Below are 24,299 nucleotides of genomic sequence, written 5' to 3'. Positions count from 1 at the left end.
TTTGCTTCTTCACGAGAGTCTCTGCCCTGGCCCGGATACCCTGTGCGTCTTACACAATAAGCCCTTTGAGGCCGAGCAATAATTCGCAGATTAAATGTCTCCTGGAAAACACATCAGTTTACAAATTACCCAGGAAAAGCCTGCAGGCCCAAGAGCTCTGTGGGATTAGTCACACCCAAAACAAGTTAAGACGCCAGTAAATGGAACTGACAAACACAGAACAGGCCCAAGGTAACCAGCTCGGATACGTATAGAAGCTCGCCAGCCTCCAAAGGCTAGTGCGTGTTTTTGCCAGGGAGTTCGGGCTATTGTTCAGTCTTGGAAGAGCTAATAAGTAAGAATAGGGTCATTTAATCAGCAGTGCCGGATAGCTGCGGTCCTACAGCATCGTGGGGCATCGCTGAGCAGCCGGTCAACCCATGAACCAGCCCAGCTGCTCGCCACGTCAGAGAGCCTAGAACTCCCACTCTACGCACCAATCATCACTTTAGCTTTCAAACTGACATCTGAGGACTCAACGTGGGGCCCCAAGACCAGGAGCGTCAGCATGACCTGGGAGCTTGTTAGAAATCCAGAGGCCTGCATCCGCCCGGACTTGAATCAGAATGTGCATTTTAAGAAGATCTCCGTGATTCATACGCACATTCAAGTCTGAGGAGCCCTTCTCTAGATCAGGTCTGTACTTGCACAAAGCTATCCCGGCCAGCTCCCTGACAAAGCCCTGGGACAACTAAGCAGGGTAGGTATTCCGCTTCCCGCTGTTCGGATCAGAAAAAGGAAGCAATAGGGTGACGCTTTATCTTGTGGTGGCAAAACTGGGACCAGAGGCCAGGTCTTCTGATACTCAGACAGTAGGGGCTGCTTGAAGGTGATATTGTTGGGAATGAGTAAGTGGAGATTTTATCTTCCTCATTCATTCATTTGTTCATTCATTCATTCAACATATATTTGAGGGCCTATTCCATGCTCAGCGCTATTCTGGGTGTTTGGACTACATCAACGGACCAAAAAAAATGATGAAACGACAACAAGAATCTCTGCCTCACGGAGCTAACGTTTGAGCTTCTCCATGTTTATTTGGAGTAATATTAATAGAATAAGTTACACTGAATCCTCCAGGCTCCCCTCAGAGCCTCACGCAGAGGTAACCAGGACAGTTTATCAAATAGATATTTGAGAGATGGGAAAACTTGGAAAGATTAAGTGACTTGTCCCATAACGACTAAGGGACAAGAGACCATGACCCAGGCCTCGGACGTGCAGGCAGTCCAGGACTGGTGCCTTCCGGGGACGCAGTGCACAGCATGAACACCAGGCCAGGGGTGGCAAACTGTGTGCCAATTGGGCCCACTGTCTGCTTTCGTAAATAAAATTTTATTGGAACGCAGCCCCACTGGTTGATTATGTTTTGTCTATGGTTGCTTTCGTGCTACAAGAGCAGGGTTGAGTAGTGAGATTAACCTTTGGCCCACAAAGCCTAAAATATATACTGCCTGGCCCTTTCATGTTTGCTGACTCGTGCACAATGCCACCTTCCAGTATTTGGAGTTTATCTTAGAGGTTATAATAATATGATTAGAAGTGAACACTCCCAGTTCCATCCCTCGTACTCTCACCTACAAATCTGTCTGCATTTGTACCCATCCTCACCTTCTTCTGTCTGTCTGTCCCCCAGAGAGATCTTCCCTGCGGATCCAAGGCTACCTCCCAGCTGGGCTACATTTGGCTCCCTCCCCTCTTCCTAGACTTCCTTCCACCCATCACCCACCATCTGCTCCATCTGCGTTTCCTCCCTCTCCAACAGCTCTTGGACCCATTTAAAATTGAAAAACACCTTTAAGTCTCTCCCATTTGGCGCTTTCCTTGCTTTTTTCCCAGAGAAACAGATACTTTGATGATTGAGCGCTGTCCAGGGAAACTTTTATGGTGCCAGACCCCTAAGAGAACTGCCAGGGATTGGAAGTTTCTTGTATTCTACCGGGGGAGGACTCAGGTTAGGTGGGTACAGAAGTTCCTTCCTTCTTTCCTCCTTCCCTTGTCCCCTCCATCCCCCCTTCCTCCCTCCCTCCCTTCCCTCTCACATTTAGTTGGTACCTATGAAGTCCCAGGCACAGTCCTGGGTTTTGGAGCTGTGAAGGTAAAGCCCTCGAGATATTCACACACACATCAGAGCTCAGGAGCGCGTGAGACGTGCCATGATAGAGATACCACACCAGGGGAGCTCGGAATGGGGTGGGGATGGAAGCTGCCAGCAAAGCCCCCTCAGGAGCTGATAATTGAGCTGACTTTAAAAGCTGAATAGGAATTAGCTAGTTGAAGAAAGAGGAAGACCATTCCAGACCGAACTTAAGAAGACATGGAAACGAAAAACAGCCATGGGAGCTCAGAGAACCCAAGGGTCCGCTGGTGGCTGAAGGGTGAGAGGGAGGTGGGAGGAAGAGTGGGAGGGGTCTCGTCTCAGAAAGAACTCTGGCAGCCACAAGGAGGAAGGGGATGGGAGCCAGGCTGGAGGTGGAGGTGAGGAAGTGGCTCATGGAGGGTCATGGCCACCACCGCACCCGCACCCACGTTGACTGGCAGCCGACCTCCACCCAACGTGCAATGGAGGAGTGAACACACCAGGGCCGGCCCCAAGTTTACTGCTTGGCACATGTGATCTCATTTAGCGAATGCCATCATCCTTCAAACGTGGAAGGACTCAAGCTAGGGGAGGTGATAAAATCTACTCCGGGCCACCAGCTAGAAGTGGCAGATTGAAGACTCTAACTCGGGTTGGACCCACAGCCTGAGCTCCTAACCACTGCTCTACTCTGCTCGCGCTCCTAAGGCAAGAGCAGTGAGAACAAAGAGGAAGGGACAGAATCAAGGGACACCAGAGAGTAGACACTGGTAAAATCTGTGGGACCCGGGGACAGGCCAGATGAAGAGAGGGGGAGGGGGAGAGGGCGGGGTGCGGGACAGGCTGGCAGTCCCCGGCCAGTGGGGTGGGAAGCACATCCAGAGGGCACAGAGAGAAGCCAAGCCATGGAGGGAGGGACCGGGGCGTGGGAGACTGAGGCTGGGGATGGGCCGACCGGGATTAGGAGTCGGGTCCTAGTGGGGAAGGGGGCTGTGGTCAGACGGGTGTCCCGATCTGAGGCACAACCCTACTGCTGCCCGGGGAGGCGGCATCCCCTCCCCTCTGCCCCCATAGCCACCACCTTCCCATGCTGTTTAGAATCGGTAAATACGCCTGCCTTTCCCATTACGCTGAACCTGTTGAGGCTGGAGACGAGGGTTCCTGGACTCTGTGTCCCAGCACTGAGCCTAGTGCCCACCGACGGGCAGTGCCTAGATGCTGCTGAGGAAGCAGGCAGTGCAGCCCGGCTTAGGAGCAAGGGCTCAGAGAAGGCTCGGCTGGGTCAGCCCCTTCTCTTACCCCTGTGAGCCCGTTCGTAACGCCTGGCTGGCCTACCTGTCGAGGTCTCCCATATCACATAAGATGCTAGACCGCAATGGAAAATGACAGTGCCGATGTGGTATGTACGGGGAAGGGAGGCGGGTTTTGCACTGATGGTTTAAAGTGATGATTTCAGGGGCATCTGGGTGGCTGAGTCGGTTGAGCGGCTGACTTGGTTTCGGCACAGGTCATGATCTCAGGGTCCTGAGATCCAGCCCTGCATCGGACTCCTCGGTCAGCGGGAAGTCTGCTTGAGATTCTCTCTCTCTCACTCTCTCCCTCTGCCCCTCCCCCCTCAAATAAATAAATCTTTAAAAAAATAAAGTGGCGATTTCAGAGCTTCCCCACATGTCACATGTTACAAAAATCAAGGGGGAGTAAAAGAGGCCACGGAGTCTCAGTTTGAGACGAACTCTGCCCATGGCATTCAAGCAACTTGTTTTGGCTTCTCTAAGTTTCTGATTATTTTTTCCCCACAAGGTTTTACTTCCCCTCACTAGGAGTCCTCCCTGAAGCCAAGGATGGAAGAGCAAGGGCTGTTCCTCCAGTCCCTGCTTCTCCTGTGAACAGAAACGGCGTTTTCCTTGAAGAGAGCAGGCTCAAATCCGGCCCAACGCTTGGAGCCGGAGCAAAGCGCTCTGCCCCGGTGGGCTGCCCTCCCGGGAGCTGGACTCTCCGAACTCCCCACGCGGCCGGCCTTCGGTGGAGAGGCCAGGACGGGCGGGGTCGGGCAGCTGCTCTCTGCCGGCTGTCACAACAGATTTCCTCCGGAGTCACTTTCCGCCACTGGGATCGTCATCGCTGCTCAGATGGCTGGAACAAAGTACCATTGACTGGAGGCTTCTAAACAACAGGCACTTCTCGCTCTCAGCTCCCGAGGCTGGGAGTCTGAGATCAGGGTGCCCACAAGGCGGGGTTCTGAGGACAGCTCTCTTTTGGGTTGGAGACCACCTACTTCTCTGGGTATCCTCAGGGAAAGTGGAAGAGGGAACTCTTTGGGGTCCCTTTTGTAAGAGCACGAGTCCCATCATGTCATGACCTGATCGCCTCCCAAAGACACCACCTCATCCTGTCACGCTGGGGTTAGGATTTCAATATATGAATTCGGGGGCGACACAAGCACTCCGTCTGTACAGTGCCTGAGGTCTAAGGGCCGAGATTCTGAATCAGCTGGTGGGATGAGGTGAAGAGTGACTGAGCAGTGGAGGGTGCCACGGGCATGTGACCTGCCTCTGTTTCTCTCTCTGGAGAGGCTGTGTCAGCCCCTCCTCTCACGCCACACCGTGAGTCTTTCAGCCACGCAGCACGGTGGGTCAGGCAGCCACGGTGTCAGGCGGACCGTGAACATGCCTGGCTCCCCTCCATGACACAAGGAGCCCCCACAGCCGGGCCAGCTGCTCCCCTGCAGGTCACAAGGGGGACCTGGCAGCTGGGTGTGAGTGGATCGGTCCAAACCCCTCCCCACACCTGTCAGAACTTGGGTCCTCATGACAGGTGTGCAGGAACATTCCAGATCCCAGGGGCTCAAGCGGGAAGACACATCACAGAGTCTGCAAGCCCTTTTAAGTTACAGACAGAGGCGCCAAGACCCACAGTGAAGCAGCCACAAGATCACACGGCCGGGTCAGCCCGCCCTCCTGCGGGTGTGGGGGGCCTGTGTTGGTGCAAGTGGACTGTTGTTTCAGTTGTGAGTCAACACAGGTTTCTTCAAGGTCTGATGGAGGGAAAAGCGTGTGTGAACGTGAATTTTGTATTTGAGTGTGAAAGTGTATGTGGGGCCACGGATGTGTAGCCCATGTCGGTAGGTGTGTAATGAGTGACCCCATTTTGTGTGTCGCTTGGGCGGTGGTCACAGCAAGCATGCCACGGGATAGCGAGTGCTCTGTGCTGAATTGTGCTCCCTCAAAGTACTGCGCTGAAGTCCTAAGCCCTGGCACCCCGGAATGTCACTGTTTGGAGGTGATTAAGGTAAAGCGAGGCCATGGGGAGGGAGCCCTAATCCAAGATGACTGTGTCCTTAGAAGAAGAGGAGACACAGAGACACACAGAGGGAACACAAGGAGAAGACGGCCACGTACAAGCTGAGGACAGAGGCCTCGGGAGAAAACCAAAGCCGCTGACACCTTGGTTGTGGACCCTCCAGCTTTTAGAACTGTGAGAAAACAAATTTCTGTTGCTTCAGCCCCACAGGTCTGTGTTATTTGTTACAGCGGCCGAGCGGACTGATGCAAAGAGCCAGCCTGAGGGACAGACACAGCTGTGGATGGGGACTGGAGCCGGGGCAGAGCTAGCCTCCTCGAAGCAGGAAAGGGATGCGTGGTTCACATCAGCCATCTGCCCAGAGGAGGCCTGCACCCCTCCCTCACACTGTCTCGTACCATCCGCAGGAAGGGAGGTGGGCTGGAGCATGCTGGAAGGAAAGCAACCAAAATGGTGAAGGCTGTTGAAATCCTGTCACATGAAGATGAGATGGAGTTCCTGGAAATATCCACCTGAAGAAGAAAAGCCTCAGAGAGGGTCAGGGACAGCTTGCAGAATGGATGAGAGCCTGGCCTCCTAAGCCACCTGCTAGCGTCCGAACCCAGGCTCTGCCATTTGCTAGCTGTGTCACCTTGGGCAAGTTATTCAACCTCTCTGTGCCTCTGTTTCCTCATTTGGAAAATGGGGATGATAGCTGTATGTACTTCCTAGCATTGTAAGGGTTAAATGAGTGCATATCTGTAACGTGTTTAGAACCGAGCCCGCACACAATGGGCGCTATGTAAGTGTCCAGCCCTCGCTGTGCTCCATCAGGAAAATGTAAGAGCGTTAAGTGGGAGTGGGTTTGTGCCTGAGACGCAGGGCTGAGAACGAGAGCCCACAGGGGAATCCGACAGGACTCAAGAAACAAAAGGAAGTCAATTCCAGGAACGGAAGAATGTTCTAATAACCAGAGCTGCGTGAGGACATGCCAGCCTGTCTGGGGGACAGTGAGCCTCCCACTGCAGGAAGTACAGGGGGCAGAGGCCAGGTGACCCTGGCGGGACTGCTGTGAGGGGGCCTCGTGCTCTGGGGAGGAGACCTGACGAGGATTCCTGGGCGCTCGCCCGGGTCCCTTTCCCCCAGGGGGCTTACCTTGCCCAAATCGAGCTGTCCGGTACACCTCCTCCACACCGCGGAAGCCCAGCATGCGGCACACCACGTCGCCATCCTTCTTGTCCCAGCCGTCGTCGCACACGGTGCCCCAGCGCCGCTCGTGGTACACCTCCACGCGTCCCTCGTGCGGCCCGGAGCCGTTCACCAGCCTGACCATCACGGCCTCCACGCTCCCTGCTGGCAGCAGCCCACAGTCACTGCTGTGCGCCGGGCTCGCCGTGGCCGCCCGGGGACCTGCCCTGACCTTCCTCTGCCCCCCACCGCACCCCCGCACGGGGCAGAAGGGGCCCGGACCATGAACAGCAGAAACCCTGGGGTCTCACCCCTGCCCTTGAGCAGCCTGGTCTCTCTACCTTGTCTTTTTGTTTTCTTTTAATAGACTTTATTCTGGGGGGGGGGCGCCTAAGTGGCTCAGTCGGTTAACCCCCAACTCTTGGTTTCGGCTCAGGTTGTGATCTCAGGGTGGTGAGATCGAGCCCCGTGTGGGGCTCTGTGATCAGCGCAGAGTCTGCTCGAGATTCTCCCCCTCTCCCTGGCCCTCCCCTTCTGCCCTCTCCCTGCTTTGGCTGGCATGCTACCTCTCTCTCAAATAAATAAATAAATAAATAAATAAATAAATAAATAACATCTTTAAAAAAAGATAGACTTCATTTTTCAGAGCCAGTTCAAGTTCACAGAAAAATTTCCTATAGCCCCTTTGAGCCTGCACAGCACAGCCTCCCGCACTGTTAACAGCCCGCCGCAGAGTGTTGTATTGTTATCAGGGGTGAACCTACACTGACACGTCATCACCACCCAGAGTCCACCGTCTACCTTAGGGCTCCTTCTTGGCGTACATTCCACGGGTTTGGACAAACGTCTACTGACACGTATCCATCATTACAGTACCCTACACAGTAGTTTAACTGCCTAAAAAGCCTCCGTGCTCCTCCTAGTCCTCCCTCCCACTTCCCAGCTCCTGGGGACCTCTGGTCTTCTTACTGTCTCCATAGTTTTGCCTTTTCCAGAATGCCATGCCGTTGGAATCATACCGTATGTAACCTTTCCAGATGGGCTTCTTTTACCCAGTAATATGCATTTAAGTTTCCTCCATGTCTTTTTGTGGCCTGATAGCTCATTTCTTTAGAGCACTGAAGAATATTCCATTGTCCAGGTATGCCCCACTTTATTCACTTCCTACAGGACACGTGCCTCCAAGTCTTGGCAATTACGGATAAAGTGCTATAAACCCTCCTGCGCAGGGTTTTGTGTGGACATCAGTTTTTAACTCATTTGGGTAAATCCCAAAGGAGTGTGATTGCCTGATTTCTCTCCACCTTTTGGGACCTGGTGACCAGCAGTCATACCTGCCAGGGAGGCGGGGGGAGGGGCAACGCAGAAAACCAAGCAAGGATCTGACTCTCCCAGCAGGTGGCCTTGCTGAGCAGCTCGATAGGTGGGGGAGGTGCCTCGGGAGTGTCTCAGCCCTGAGTTTAGAGTTCCTGCCGACTTTCCCACGGGGCTGTGAGCACGAAAGTGTGAAGCCAGACAGACCTGGGTGTGAATTCTCTCTGCCACTCACTGTCTGTGAGTAGTTCATCAAATCTAAGATGCTACTTTTTGTAAGGCACATCGCTATCTTATGTGCTGCTAAGAAGGAAAAAGTTCTGCCAGTGACAGTGGCAAATTACGTCAATCGCAAGATGCTTCCAGACTTCAGAGATGTGAAATTGTGTGTCACAGAATCAGGGAGATGCGGCAATCCATGAAGAGCTTAGAACAGTACCTGGTACATAGAAGGCTCTTCTTTCTACCTGAATGAACTTAAGAGAGACTCACAGCCTCTCTAAGGGTATGTCCCCAACTGTGACATGGGGACAACACGTGGGGCTATTATGCAGACTACACGAAATCATGTGGGGAACCTGGGTGGTTCAGTCAGTTGAGCGTCTGACTTGATTTTGGCTCGGGTCATGATCTCAGGGTCGTGGATTGAGCCCCACATAGGGTGCTCAGCACGAAGTTTGCTTGTCCCTCTCCCTCAGCTCCTCCTCCCGCTCATGCTCTCTCTTATTTTTTTTTATTTTATTTAAATTCAATGAATTAACATATAGTGTATTATTAGTTGCAGAGGTAGAGGTCAGTGATTCATCAGTTTTGTATAACACCCAGTGCTCATTACATCACGTGCCCTCCTTAATGCCCATCACCCAGTTACCCCATCCCCCATCCACCTCCCCTCTCTCTCTCTCTTAAAATAAATACATACAATCTTTTTAAAAAATGAAATCATGTGTATAAGGCTCCGAGCGTGGTGCCTGGCACACTGTGGACCCTCAGCAAATCCAGGGCTGCTCCTCCTTCTCTCACGGCTGAAACTCTATCACATTCATCTCTAAGCTCCATTTAGCACAGAGCCTGGCTCTAAGAAATGAACAGTAAATGTGCTGCACAGCTGAATGAATGAAGATTCATTCCCTTGCAGTACAAAGCATTGCGTTATTTCTCCAAGGGGATATTTTGGGGACTCAAAGAACACGGGAGCAGCTGAAACAAGCCTTAAGATCATCTCAAAGCCAGGGCCTGGCTGGGAAGTCACAGTGTGGGGCCATACACGCTGTTAGTGTCAGAGGGGGAGTGAGAGCTTGGGTCCCCTCATGTGTGTTCTAAGGTCCTCTCACCATCCAGGGGTTGGGTAACAATCTTTGTCCCTTGGGGACCAGAACTTCCTCACTTGACAAGATATTGGAGTGGTCGTTGGGGCTTAATCTGGTCACACCTCAAAATCATTAGGCATGCCTGTGAAATGCCGATTCCTGGGCCTACTCGGACCTACTGGATCAGAGTCTTGGTGGCTCGAATCAGGGATCTGTATTTTTTACAAGCGTCCCACACGATGTCAAAGTAATACATAAATGTCAACAGGCATTTGGGAGTGACGGGAGTAGATGCTCTCCAAGGTTTTTGCCAGCTCCAGTGTTCAGTGAGTCCAAGGCCAGGGAAGAGGTGGAAGAAGTCAAAGGTGTCTCTTTTTTGTTTTTCTTTTTGCAGCCAGAAACCACCTGGGACATGTAGGGTGGTGGTGAAATCACTGTACTGTGACATGGTGACACGTGAGTGACATGATGCAGAAAAGACCTTTATGTGAACTGCCAGAGAAAACAAACAAATCTGATCAAGTTCTGTGCCCAGTAAGTACTGTACTCTTGGACAACTTTTTTCTTCATTTTTTGGCCAAGTGGGCTGGGGCATCCCCCTTACAATGACTGTGACCTTCACAGGCCCCTGGAAGAGATGGCAGGATTGATAAACCCCACATCTGTACCACATGAGAAAGGAGAGGAGTTAGAATTGGCCACACGTCTGTGATGTGCTGCTTGGGCTGGGGAAACCCCAGAATATTCTGTACTGGGGAACCAAAGAAGTCACCAGAAAACCACACCATTCCCGAAGCGCTAAAAGATCACAGATGGATGACTCTGAAAGGCTTCTTGAAATGTTAAATGGCATTTTCCACACATCCTTCATTCCTGACCGTTCTCTTCATATGGATTTGCTGAAAACACAAGCTCATACCAGGCTGTCTGGCTGGGGATGAGCAAGAGAACACAGGAATCCTGGAGAAGGAAAACACGGAGAGAAGCTGGAAGGCAGAGACTGGGTCTGAGACAGAGAAACTCCTCAGGGAGTGGAAATGACAAGCTAACCTGGAGCCAGCAGCAGCAAATGAGGCCTGGCCCCTGGCTGGGGGCTTGCCCTGGGTGGGTTGGCCGAAGCTGAGATGTCAGCCCTGATTTCTCACAGACCTGCCTTGCCTCTGTCAGCAGCCTGTCATGGTGGCAGTGGGCCCCACCAGGCCAGCCTCCAACAGAAGCCTCAGTGTGGGGTCGTAAGTAGAGAGAGAGGTGACAGGAGAATGTTGTGGGTCCCAGAGCAGGCCAGGCAGAGTTCAGGGTGTCAGGTCAAAACAATAGGAAGAGGCTGGCTGTGACCCAGGAAGCCAAGGCTGACGTTCAGAGATTCCCTCATATCCTCCCTGCTCGGGCCAGCCTGAACTCACTTCATTCATGTCTTTGTTTAGCAAAATAAGTGACTAGCCATCTGTTAAAGGCCTGGTCCTGTTCTAGGAGCTATGGATACGTCCATGAACAAAGTCTCTGCCCTCAGGGACAGGTATTTTAGTGGAGAGACTAGCAGTAAAGCTAGGAAACAAAAATTTAACTATGGCCAGGTAGTGATGAGTGCATAGACAGGAACAGAAGCACAGAAAGGGAAGAGAGACTGAGAGGAGGTGCCATCTTAGATGAGGAGACAAGCAAGGAAATGGAGAGTGAGGGGAAATGCCATCTTAGATGAGGAGATAAAGTGAATGAAGAGTGAGGGAAGGTGCCATCCTGAGCAGGGACACAAGGAAGGGAATGGAGAGTGAGGAGATGTGCCTTCTTGGAGAGAGAGACAGGGAAGGGAATGAAGAATGAAGGAAGATGCTATCTGAGAGAGAAAGAGAGACAAGGAAGGGAACAGAGAGTGAGGGAAGGTGCCGTCTTGGAGAGAGACAAGGAAGGGAATAGAGAGTGAATGGAGGCACCATCTTGGATGGGAGGGAAGGAGGAAGACCTCAAGCAGAAACCTGAATGAGCCAGAGGAGTACTCCAGAGATGGACTCCCCCATCTCAAAAAAACCCCTCTTTGTATTCCGGCCTAAGGTTTTCTTGTCCTTTAAATCGCAGCTTACATGTCCCATCCCCCCAAAAGCCTCCCCATATCCCCCACACCTGGCCAGGGCCTCTTCTTTGGACGTATGTATCACTTCATCTAGTAATAGCCTATCTGTCTTCTCTGGACGCCATGAGCATTCCAGGGACAGATCCACGGCCTGACACAGTGCCTGTACCTCGAGATGCCCAAGCTGTGCAAAACGAAGGCGTGCACGAATGGAGGAACTCGGATAACACAGACCTGGGTGGACGGTCCTGCCTCTCGGACATAGCTCCTGAGAGCCTCCAGCTTTGGTATGAGCCTGGAGAATCAGCCATCGGGCATCCCACGGTTCCAACACCCCCTTTATGACATCAGAGCCTCTTCTACTCACTCATTCACTGATGGCTTCTTTTGATGGAATGGTCCTGGGTTCTGGAGCCCAGGGCGAGGCTCTTGGTACAATGACCATACATTCCAAATGAGAAAATAGGGATGTGGTCTGTCATATGATATGGTGGGTCCTGCAAGAAATCTGGAAAATGTCATCTAGATGCTGAAATATTGGAATTCCCAGGAGGCTTCAATGTATATGGAAGTGGGAAAAGAATATTTGGAAACAGGACAACTTCTAAAAATTGGACACATATGGTAACCACAATTACGAGACTCACAGCATCAGTTTCATCTGGTTTATGTCCCATGATGCCCATAAACCCAGCAAAGCTGTGGCCCCCAGGACTACCCCGCTCCCAGACTCTAGGTTGGCTCACTGAGCAGAGGAACCTGTTCCTTGTAACTTGTTCTCAGATCCTCCAGATTTAGGATTTCTCCTCAGGATGGAGGCTGAACACGGTCACCTGCTCATGGGGTGCTGCGTGCCCCAGGAGAATTTAAATGACCTCCCCTGGACTCATCCAAACGACATGGCACATTCTGTCTTAGTTCTATCTTACAGACCCTGCCACTCAGGCTGGCTTTTGTATCCTTTGCTCTCCCTGTAATAAAAGCTCAACTCTGTGGATAATTCCCTTGGGAAAACCATAGGCTGAGATTTGATCTGATTATGATGCAAAGGGGCGCACAGTATCTCCAGCCTTCGGAGGAGCGGCGGGGGAGACCATGGGCAGGCATTGCCACAGGCCTGAGCAGGACGCCACCTCCCGCATCGCATTTGGGGAATCGCCAAATGACTGCAACAGTGCCCCCCTCTCTGGCCTGGGAAGGATGTCATGACTCGGTAAGAGTTTGGGGTTTCTGTGGGCAGAGGGTTTAAACTGTGCTTTTTCCCAGCAGCTTCGGCCCCAGGGCAAAGCTTTCCCACCAAGCAACCAGCCACCGCTCTGAAACGCTCTCACCCCACAGATGGTGTCAGCACCGCCAGATGCGGTGCCTGAGGGGGGTTTTCAGCCTCGTTTGTGACCCTCCCTCCACCCCTTCCAGAACACTTCTTGTAAGTCCAGGGAGCGTCTTCCTCAGACACCCGCCCAGAGTGGTTCCCGAGGAGCGCGTGGGTCACTTGAGGTCAAGGAGATAGCTCTCTGCACATGACAGGAAAGGAGAATGGCAGGCAGAGATTTGGGACTGCACAAAACTCAGGCATGCTAGACCAACAGAAGGAGGGCTGGCCTGCTGGGAGGGCAAAGGGCAAGAGTGCTCATGGTGACCTCAGGGTTTTGTAACAGCATGTGACTGCCCTTAATAACTGCTTTTGCATTGTCTGACAGGCCCCTTGACCGATCTTTCTTTCTTTCTTTCTTTCTTTCTTTCTTTCTTTCTTTCTTTCTTTCTTTCTTTCTTTCTTTCTTTCTTTCTTTCTTTCTTTCTTTCTTTCTTTCTTTCTTTCTTCCTTCCTTCCTTCCTTCCTTCCTTCCTTCCTTCCTTCCTTTCTTTCTTTCTTTCTTTCTTTCTTTCTTTCTTTCTTTCTTAAGATTTTCTATTATTTATTTGAGAGAGAGAGTGAGCATGAGCAGGGGGAGGGCCAGAGGGCGAGGGAGAAGCAGACTTCCCACTGAGCAGAGAGCCTGATATGAGCCTCAATCCCAGGACCCAGGGATCAAGGCCTGAGCCGAAGGGTGACGCTTAGCCAACTGAGCCACCCGGGCGTGATTCCCCCCACCCCTCGCCCACCCTACCGCCACCCTTTACCTCTTTCTTTGCATCCCACCTCCATGGGCCCTGGAAAATCCTTCCGGAGCAAAATGAAAATCAGCAACCCTGCTAAAAACCCTGCCCCCCCCCCCACCAATCCCCATGTGGATATCCGATTTTGATTCATAAAGGGAACCCTCTAAGTCAAGAGAATATCAAACTCATTCTCTTGTTCTGGGGTCTCTACCTGCAGCCTGGGATCCACTGGACAGGTGCCCATGGCTTGCAAGTAGAGAGGGCAGTACTGACCACAAGGCTGGCCCCCACCCAGCTCTTTGCAAAAGGAGCCCTCTCTGGAAGATTCGAGGTTAAGGGAAATACCAAGGAACTGTTCCTCATCAAAAACATGGAGGAAAACCTGGAGAGTTTTCTGACTTGACAGCTTGGCCCAATCCCTGGCCCAGTCAATCTTGAGCAGAGCTTCTCCTAGTACTCTCCCATAGCAGTGACATCCAGATGTTTACAGGATCAGGCCTCTGTGTCTTTTGGCCCTGCTGCCCAGATTTGGGATCAGAGGGGCTCTTCTTTTATACAGAGAAGCAGACAGAGAAGAGTCCTTTCAAAAAAGGCTCACATTGGAAGTGGCGACTTCCTTGTCTGGCTGGGTAACCCTAGGGGAGGAAGTGGATGAACGGGAACCCAGGGCAGAAGACCGGCCCTCTCCAGCTGGGTAGCCTCCCCGCCCTCTCCCAGATCGAAAGGATCAAGCGTTTCACCACCAAATTTTCCATCAGTGGTTCTAATCTCTGCTTGGAGCTTTCTGCCTAGCCACAGCGCCAGACCACAGAACCCACGTCCTCAATCCCTGACCTGCTCTACAGACCCTGCCCATTACCCAGGCCACTGCTGGGACCGACCACCAGACCCTCATTCACCCTCTTGCGGGAGGACCCCAGACCCACTCCAGTCCTGGCCTGGCCCCTCCGTAAAGAGGGTGGGGCTGAGGCACAGATGGGGTCCGAGCGTGGAGAAGAACAAGGCATGGTGTCCGGAGTAGGAACTTTTACATTTTCTGGGGTTTTCTCTAGTAACGACTTCCTCAAGCTTAGCAGGGGCTACAGACATCACCATTACTTACTGCATAGAGCTACTTTTAGTCACATAGTCTTTAGGCTTTTCTAATCATCACAAATGGTGGAGAAGCCTAGAATTTGCCAGCTGCCAGGGACGTGGAGATCACATAATGCCAACTGTTCATGTGATACTTGAGGATACAGAGGCTCGGAGAGGTGATAGATAAATCTTGTCCACGGTCATCCCACAGTTAGGAGTAAGTAGAAGAGCTGGGACCTGACCTTGAGATTTAACCCTTGAGCCAATTCTCCATCTATACCTTTCTTTCGTCATTTTGCATAAGATCCCTCATTCTTTATGAGCTCTCTGGGCAGGGCCCACTGGTTCTGCTTCACGACTCTGATGCAAGATGCCTTTTGATGGAGTAGTCACATTAAAAATAATTACTTTCACCTTTGAACTTCTACCCTCAATTCATAGAAACAGCTTGGCTTCTCCTAAGTCTTTATGGGAGGACCGAGAATGCAGTGATGCCTTGTGAAGCATGGCTGTTGCTGAGTTTGTATTTGAAAATGAACGCGTCTCTGTTTCCGGGCAGGGGAAAGATAAACCAGCCTTAGCTTTTGAGAACAGTGCTACTATGTACTGAAGTCCAGGGTGATTCTACCGTCTGTGCACAGATTTGGGGTGCTGAAGATGCATTCTCTTTATTACTTCTTTATACATATCTTGATCAATGTATGTATTTCTCTTTTTAATTATTCATTTACTTATCCAACCAGATGCACTTCTGGAATCCTACCACATTCCAGAATTGTACTAGGGGCTAAGGATGAATAAGTGTCATCTTTGCCCTCAAAGCTGTCTAATGAACTGACGGCCTACAATGGATAAGAACACAGAACGTCAGAGCTGGCAGAGGCCTCCCCCAGGTCCAAACTCTCATCTAGAGATGAGAGAACTGAAGTTCCAAGAGAGGAAGGAACCAGCAGTCACTGGAACACCAGCTCCCTTTCTTTCTAGACCACCGCTCCTTCCAATGCAGGCCACCTTCAGTACCTCCTAAGCCACAACACAGAGTTAAGCTGGTCTGAGGTTAAACCAGTAGAAGCCAAGATGGCGGCAGGCGGGTGCTCCCCAGACCGGGGCACTGTTTGAGAGAGCTCAAGCAAAGCTCTCGATCTCTGAGAGTTATAGAAACATATCCCATGTTCCCCTGGGCAGAGAAATGGTGTTTGTTTGTTCATGATCTCTCAATACTTAATATTGTGCCTGGTTGGCTGAAGATGCTGATTCAATGTTGGATGGGATGGAGGGCAGATGGGTGGATGGATGCATGTCTCTGTTAGTGAGTATGATTGGAATCCCCAGCTGAATGCCTCATGTTTCCTGTATCTCTCGGGATCTTTCCTGTATCTCTGGTTCCAGTCTTAACCTTCAGTGCCTGACTGTTCAGAATGGGCACTGTGCCCATCCACTGATCCCACCAGCTCAGGCAGGAATGGTGCTGTCTCAGGATGGAGGCCATGCACTCTCTGTGCACACAGTGACTGGGGGCCCTGACTCTCGGTTGCATCTACTTGGGCTGTCTTTCTGTAGTTCATTCCAGACTCCCCATTGCTGCTTGATCTCTAAACAAGTATCGACCCAGTCCTGGTGACAAAAAGGTTTATAACCGTGCTTCTCCTCGGGACACAAAAATGCTATGAAGCAATTCCAGGCCATCCCCGCCAAGCACCACAAGAAGAGATCCAAGGCAGGTGGTGTGGCCTGGTGAGGAGTAGGAGGGGCCTAGTGGGAGCTGGTCAAGACATAGTGCCAGTGTTCTTAAGTCTTCTTTACTTGTCATACTCACTTCCCAGAATTGTTGAGGGGATCAGTGACAAAGATTCTCTGCTTGATCAAACCCTAGCCAGGCTCCAGAGCCCTCTCAATGAGGCCTCAACTTTGACCCATAAAGTCTTGAACAAAACATAACATAATTTCTAACTGTTCAAGGCCATATGCCTAGAATGACCCTCGCCTCCCTTAACATACCTGTCTGAGAAAACTCAAGGCTGCCAAAGGAATTTACTGTTTGCTCCAGCCAACACCTGAAGATAGGGCCCTGTCTCCCAGCCTCTGTGGGAGGGAAGGAGCCTAACTTGGGTAAGAACCAGTTAGCAAACCCAGATGGGTTTCCTAGGGACCAACCCCCTCCTGCTTTTTATCATTTTTCACTTTCCTGACTCTACTGAATCCCCACTCACTCCCCTCCCTCTTCCCTCATTCTCCCTTTAAAACAGCCAGGCACCTCTGTGCAAATGGAAGTTGAATTCGGTTCACACTGGCCTCTTTTCCCTATTGCAAGAGTATGTTACTAATTTAAGATCTAGCATCCAGCTTTGTTTATCTCTGACATCAGATGTCATAAGACCAGCATTAGACAAGGTCAAGGTGTACGCCATGCTCCCAGCCTGTGAGCCCTTCCTTACACATGGGTAATGCCATGAATGATTGGTTTGGCTCGAGACCTCAAACCACGATGATGGTGATTAGCAGGATCACCCAGATTCCCTTAGGAATGTGAGTTGGGGGCAATATGGAGATAACTGAGCAGAAGCTTCCTCAAAAAGAGGCAGGGACAGTGAAATTAACAAGGCATGTTGGAGAGGAGACACTAGACTGAAGCCACGAACCCCAACTGCTATGGCCCCCAGAACTGCCTTGGATTCTGGATGACATTCGCATTCCAGGCTCAGTGAGGCCCATTTGTATTATGACTCCTGATCTTCCAAAGTCTTCCCCGGTGTCCTTACGATAAGCCCCCATTACTCGAAGTGACCCAATGAGCCTCTGGTCCTTGCTACCAAAAATGCCCAAAGAGAGTACCTGGGAAGGCCAACCATCAGTCTAAGGGCTGGCTAGCTACTTGCTTCTTGGGTGCTGGGTGGATTTGGGAATTAGGATGGAGGAAAACACAGTGGTGATAATCCCTGTGGGGAGGCGATGGCAGAAAGTAGAAAGAGCCTGGTTCTAGACTCAGGAATAGGGTTCAAATTCTGGCTCCACTATTGGCCAGATTCAACCTCTCCACACCTACTTTCTTCTTAAAATGGGTATAATGGTGGTGGTTGGGAGCATTAGCACATGTCAAGGACTTGGTACATCAGGGGCACCCATCGCTGTGAGCTCCCCCCACCCTGGCTTTCTCCAGCATTTCGTCCAGCAAACTGTGGGTCAACTCTGAGAGGTCTCCATGGGTTGCTGAGGATGGCTGGTAGACAGTGATCAAATCCTTGAAAGCTTCTTTGCAAAGTAATCCTGCTGTGTGCGGAGGGGGGCGGGGGGGCTCACCCCTCCAATTGGATTAATCTCCTGACTTCCTCTGCTCTCCCTGGAGCACAGTTCCTGGCTTCTTAATATATTAAGGGAGAGGGACAGGGGCGTCAGCAGCAGGCTGCCTCCTGCTGTCAGCAACTTTCTGCTCACTCATGCGAGCTGAATATGACCCTCCAAGCAAAGCAGCTCCAGAATGGTCCAGGAATGTAGCGCTCTGGCTGAGGCCTCTCTGGGGCTGCTACCACAGACCTTACAAATCTAATATGTGGGGTTTCTCTTCTTGAAACAAATGTTTCTTTGCTCTCTTTGCCTTGTAAAAATATGCGTATGAAAAGCAAGGTCCCATACAAAGAAGGCTGGGTCTAGACCAGATTCCCCTGGCCCTGAACCCCTGAACCCCAGAACTGGAAGGAGGCCTGGATGTCAGTCTTGAACCCCCCATCCCACTTTAAACACAGGAATCCTCTCCACTCTGTACCATCCCTGACAGCTGCTCGTCCTGCCTCCTGTGGGAACCCATTCCAGGAGTTCACAGCCAGCATCTGGTTTCATTTACAGGGTGCTGGCATCTCTGGACGGCTCCAGGGGTTCTCATCCAATTATTCCCTACCTTGTTTTTACTCTATAGGCTTCAGGTTTCACAGTTACTGGGAAGCAAGAGCCAGAATATCTTCCTCTTTCTCCATCATCTCGTGGGAGCACAAACAAGGGAGGGGCTTCATCCCTGGGTCCCTCAGCGGGTCTGAGGGGACAGCTTCATGGCCAGTGGCTACCACCTCATAACCGGTTTCCAGGGCTGGATTAGCCTTAGAACTGTCTACTGCCCGTGGACCTTGTCCACCTCTGGCTCAGAACTGCCCCAAACCCAACTACAGCCAAGCCATGCTCTGGACACCATCCAGGAGATCTCAAGTCAAGGACGGGCGCTGAAGGGAACTAATGTATACTCAGTTCCTCTGCCACACCAGACGCGTGCGAAGTGATTCATACATGCATTCTCTCATGATTCTTCACGACAGATCCATGAGTGTAGTTATTATAGATCTCACTTAACGGAGAAGAAAATGGGCCCAGAGAAGTCAAGCAATTTGCCCAGGGTCACACAGCTGCTACCAGGTAGAGCCAGGGAGAAGAGCAAAGGTCTTTCACTTTCAAACCACAGAGCCGACTATCAGACTGAATACTTGAGACAAATATTTAATAATGGCTCCCTTCATACAAAAAGTGTCTTTCACCTACTGCCCAACAGCCCTGCAGCGTCTGCAGGAATTTGTGTCTTTAAAAGTAAGGGAAGGAGCCTTGGTGTTAAGATGGTTCTCGGGCCTGGGCTGCAGCTAGGAATCTCGGGGCGGGGGGGTGCTTTAAAATCTAGCCCTGCAGGGGGCACAGCTTTGAACAGTTCAAGGGTGATGTCAATGCACCTTGGGGTGGAGAAGGTCTCCATGAAGGGACCGATCGGGGATCAAGCCCCGGGCAACACAACTTACCAGGTGTTGGACCTTGTAAGATATGTAGGGATCACCTCCTCTGGGAGGGTTTCCTGATCTGTCGTCCCAACAAGCACTCCCCACATATGAGAAATATTATACCATCATTCCCTCTTTCAGGTCTGTGTGTACTCATCAGGGTAAGCTCCGTGAAAGCGAAAGCCATTCGGCACCCTTGTGGTCCCCATCTGTGGGAAATGTGGTCGGTCCTCACTTGCCGGCAGTCTGGCGCATTGCAGTGCTTAACCCATTGTACCGAGTGAGTGAGTGATCGGACGTATGAATGGGATTCACAGCCTTCTGCTGGGGCTCTAGGAACAGAACGGATCCCTCAATATACCAGACCCGGCTTGGCTGTTAAACAGAAGGGCCCCCGAGCCCAGGGCACTTTGCTTCTAAGACTAGGAGAGGAGGGAAACCCAGCCTAAGCCCGAAACATCACAGCTCCCCTCGATTTGTTTATCCTGCCTTCCAGGCCAAAGCAAAACAAGTTAAAAGAAAGGAGGTTGTGTAGAATAGAAATAAACACATGGGGCTGGGAAAATAGGCTCTGATTTTCTGCAGCTGCAGAGTAGAGCCCGGGGGATAATTTGGACCATCTGCCCATTAAGGAAGTTGAACTTTTCATTCTCTTGTGAAGAAAGAACTCCCCGTGGCCCCCGCTGGCCCGCAGCACAGGGGCTCTGCACCCCACCTCCCCGAAGTGGGGGACACTGGGCTCCAGCCTTCTCTAGACATGACACTTCTCTCTTCCCTGACATCTGTGGGAAATGTGGTCCGTATGGGAGGGACAGAAGCCATCCCACAAGCAAACTAAGGAATTTCTGGTCAGGCTCTGCTGGAGGGCATCGTTTTTAAAATGTGGTCTGGCCTGTGGGTGCGTTTTATAAAATGCTACTTCCCAATGGTAATCTGCTCTTAACTTAATATGGTGCTTTGTGCCTCCTTCAAAGCACTTTTGTTCCTGTGGTTTCCTTTTGATCTTTGTAGCCCTCCTCTTGAATGGGTGGTACTTATTATACCCATTTTACAGGTGGGGAAGCTGAGAGCAGAGAAGGAAGGGTTACATGATAAATTGGCCATACTAGGGTCCATCTCCAGCCCCAGGGGCCACTGTCCTGTGTCTCTGATCGGGGCTCACATGGGGTGATTGGTCCTTTGCTGGGTAGAAAGAGCAGCACAAATACCTCCCAAGTTAGGACTGAACTTAGCACGCTGGGTTGTTGTTGTTGTTGTTGTTGTTTTTTACTGTTTTCAACGTTGGTCCCCCCAACTCTGTTGCCTATTCTTTTGGAAACTGGGATTTAGTCTTATCTGATTTTGTTTCTCTAATGCCTTAGTCGTGGTTTCCCTGCTCCTTGTAGAGGCTCGATATGATGTGTCTGATCACATTATAAATGCTTTCCCTGCCCAGCCCTGAACCAGGAGCCCATCCCATTGCAGTGGGAAGATATTGCTCATGTCCAGAGCTCGATTTGTGGGAATTTACTGGGCAGCCCAGTGGAGAGGGGTAGTCCTTTGCCTTGCTTTGCTCTTGGGCTTCTCAAAGGCCAGTGAGGGGTCAGTGAGTGGCAACAGGCCTTTAGGAGGAGAAAGAAATGCAGTTGAGAAAGGAGACAGCCACCGAACTCTCATTTAACACGCCTGCAGCTGTAAGAGGCTCTGAAGTTTATATGGCAACGCTCTAAAGTCTTTGTGGACCTGCCGCCTTTACCTCCTAGTCCCCTGTCCAGGATGGGTGGCCTTTGTTAAGAGGGTACTTTCACCTTCTGCCCTCACCCACACTGTCCTCACCCTGCCCTGTCTCCTCTCTCAGTTCCATTCTCCTTCAAGTTCAGGGTCTGAGAGTCCTTGGCTGGGAAGCATCGTATTATAACTTCTTGAAGGCAGGACCCGCCTCTAACACCAAGTACACCACTTTCTAGATCTATGACCTTGGGTGATTGATTTCACCTCTCAGCAGAGTTTCCCCATCTGTTAAGTGGGATAATGACACACGCCTCAGAGAGGTATTTGGAAATATGGGTGAGCTCCATGACCGGGGTGGTCGGTTCTCAAGAAATAGTGTTGAACTCAACCTAAGCCCCAAGGATCGCGCTGGGGGGTTGGGGGACCGAGGCACTGCGGCAAGGGACTGGCCCAGTATTTGACTCAGTGAGGAAACCAGCCATGAACCCCCCACCACAGCATCCACAAGACCTCCCAGGATGTCCACAGGCTTGGCCTCCTGCTTTCATCTTCTCTTTCTCCCATTAGAGCTCTACAACAGCGCCCTTTGTGAGACAGGCAGAAGTCCAGCACTCGGGGGAGTCGGTCCCTCTCCATAACTGGTTCCAACTGGTTCCAAGGACACCCCCAACGGTGTTTGCCATTGTCTAAGGGCAGGACGGAAAGGGAGCCATGCATTGAATGCAGTCCTAGCCAAAGCTGATCCAGGTCGTCACAGAGGCCCCGCGGGGCCTCCCGGGTTCAATCTGCAGTGCCTCCAGCATGTTTTACCCCCAACACCAGAGGAGGGAGCGCAGAGTGGTGGGGAGTAAGAACAACGCCTAAGTTGGAGCTGCTCTCTCAATAAACAGTTTAACCACGCCTGGTTTTAATGTACGTCTCAACTGAAAACTTTCTTCATACGAAACCCACATCAAAGACCAGAACTTCAATTCTTCGGTGGTTCCAAGGTGTTGTTTTCATAGGAAATTCCCTGTTCACCTTCAGCATGAGTTGTTATCACTAAAAGAGTTTTCTTCAGGGGCGCCTGGGTGGCTCAGTTGGTGAAGCGTCTGCCTTTGGCTCAGGTCGTGATCCCAGGATCCCAGGATCCGGCTCCCTGCTTCTCCCTCTCCCTCTGCCCTCCCCCATGCTCTCTCTCTCTCTCTCTCAAATAAATAAAATCTTAAAAAAAAAAAAAAAAAGAATTTTCTTCAGGGCAAATCCCAGAAGCCACCATGTGTTTGCCAGGGAACTGGGAATGCCATCGTTGTGGGGGTCGCTTCTAGACTCCTCTTGGAAGGGTGAGGACAGCAGTGTCAGCTAAATGTGGGCAATGAGAGAAACAAAGGCTCAGCATGTGACCCACTCCCTGGCTCACTCACCGTGAGAAGAGTAGGTGCCTAGGGACCACACCGGTTACCTCTGCTCACAGTGTGAAAGAGCCCCGCACACAGATGGTCAAAAGAAGCAAACCTTCCCAAGTTTCACTTACATACCTCACCCCAAATTCTTTTTTTTTTTTTTTTAAGATTTTATTTATTTATTCGACAGAGATAGAGACAGCCAGCGAGAGAGGGAACACAAGCAGGGGGAGTGGGAGAGGAAGAAGCAGGCTCATAGCGGAGGAGCCTGATGTGGGGCTCGATCCCAGAATGCCGGGATCACGCCCTGAGCCGAAGGCAGACGCTCAACCACTGTGCCACCCAGGCACCCCTCACCCCAAATTCTTAACACTCGCTCCAAACATGGGCTTGCTTCTGTTCCAGCTCGCCCTTGGCATGGGCCCTCAGTTGGCTCCCGCTTTCACTTAGCACACATGCAGAATCGGGGTACAGTTGACCCTTGAATCGTGTGGGTTCACTTATACGCAGATTTTTTCCCCTAAATACAGTACCATTCCATGTATATATATGTTTATTCTCTTCCTTATGATTTTCCTAATAACATTTCCTTTTCTCTAACTTACTTTGTTGTAAGAATAGAGCATATAGGGGTCCTGCTAATGACCTCTTAGCACCCCCCTGCCTCTGGGAGAGCACCCATCCCCCATGGGGGCTCTGTTCCTCCTCACCTAAGCAGGTTTTCCTCACAAGGCCCACACAGCAGCCCTTACTCTCTTCCCTTTTAGAAGATACCAGCAGCTCCCACACCTGGCACTCTCAGGCAGCTGCCCCACCCCCACCACACCCCCCACTCTACCACCTGGCTTCTTAAAGCAGCCAGGTCTTTGGTTTTTTTCCAGGCCCTCTTGAATCTATTTTAAGCCACCACACCAAGGGCAGCACAGATTAATCAGAGCTGAACTGCTTTCTGCACATAGCGATTTAAAGCTCTCCTGGAAAGGGGTCACTAGGAAGCTTTCAGGGAAAGTCAGTAGATTTGTTTTTGGAAGGCTTAAGATAAACTCTTGGCAAACCAGAATGTCTGGTGGGCCAGATCCCATCCTCTGCACAGAACAGGAGGTAAAAATAAGAGGAAATTGCAGCAGGGGAGGCTGAGGGCCTGGCCTCCGTGCCGCCTTGCCAGCAGGGTCAGAGGGGACGTGGGTCTCAGGCTCGCTACTCCACAGCCCGTGCTGCTTCTCTAGAGCTCACATCTCCTCTTCTTCTCAGGAGGACTTTCTAGAAGGGGGGCAGCTCAGCCAAGAGAAGAAGCAGGAGCAGCCGAGAAACGTGGACTTGGAATGTGGACCCTTCTAGGGGGAGGGAGAGTCTGCCTACCATGTGCCTGGCCTTGGTCTCAGAGCTGGGGCTCACCAGGGATGGCTGAGGCTCCGTTTTCATGAGCTTGGCTGCTCACCCCTTGCTTCTGGCTCCAGCCTGCTTCTCCCCCTGGTCAATCACCTCCTGTCGCGGCTGTGTCACTCCCTGCTGACAGCCCATCCTGGCTTCCCAGTGCCCAGAGGTCAACCCTAGATTCCTGGCCATTCACCCCCCCTCCCCCCCGCCGTCTACCTCGCTGGCTGTATTGTTTTTGTTTCTTACATCCCCAAACCTCATCATGCCAAACTATTTGGGTTTATTGTTCTCTTTACCTGGGACACCTCTGCCTTCCACACCCACCTGTCGGACATCATTTTGTCAAAGACATCTCGTCAAGTGACTCCCACCGGGGCAGGCAAAATTCGCCCCTGTACACACATCTACGATAGCCCACGCCACACTCCAGTGTGATCCTGTGTCTATGTGTCTTTCTCACCTGCTAGACAGTGAGCTCCCCAAGATGAGGCCTGACTCATCTTTGGTTCCCCAGCCATCAGCCAGTACCTCAACACCAGCGTGCCAAAGAAGAGAATAAAGCAACGCTCTCCTCCCTAAACGTTTTCCTTCCTGCCACATTTCTGTCTTTGCTTGATGACAGAAGTG

At 51.4% G+C, this 24,299-nt stretch overlaps 1 protein-coding gene across 3 annotated transcripts in view; it reads right to left on the bottom strand.

Annotated features, from left to right (window-relative positions):
- SCARA5 (scavenger receptor class A member 5) overlaps positions 1-24,299 on the bottom strand; it is a 117,339-nt gene that overhangs the window by 4,085 nt on the left and 88,955 nt on the right. For 2 of the 3 annotated variants that reach the window (XM_026518936.4, XM_044391192.3), the window contains one exon: positions 6,554-6,751. In XM_026518936.4, the coding sequence (XP_026374721.1) occupies positions 6,554-6,751 (198 nt within the window). The remainder of the gene's footprint in view (positions 1-6,553; positions 6,752-24,299) is intronic. The other variant, XM_026518938.4, reaches the window with a different exon arrangement.

The sequence above is a fragment of the Ursus arctos genome, unplaced genomic scaffold (assembly GCF_023065955.2).
Source record: "Ursus arctos isolate Adak ecotype North America unplaced genomic scaffold, UrsArc2.0 scaffold_11, whole genome shotgun sequence".
NCBI lineage: Eukaryota > Metazoa > Chordata > Mammalia > Carnivora > Ursidae > Ursus > Ursus arctos.
The sequence above is the reverse complement of the archived record's forward strand: the minus strand, read 5'-3'. Positions and strand labels throughout refer to the sequence as shown.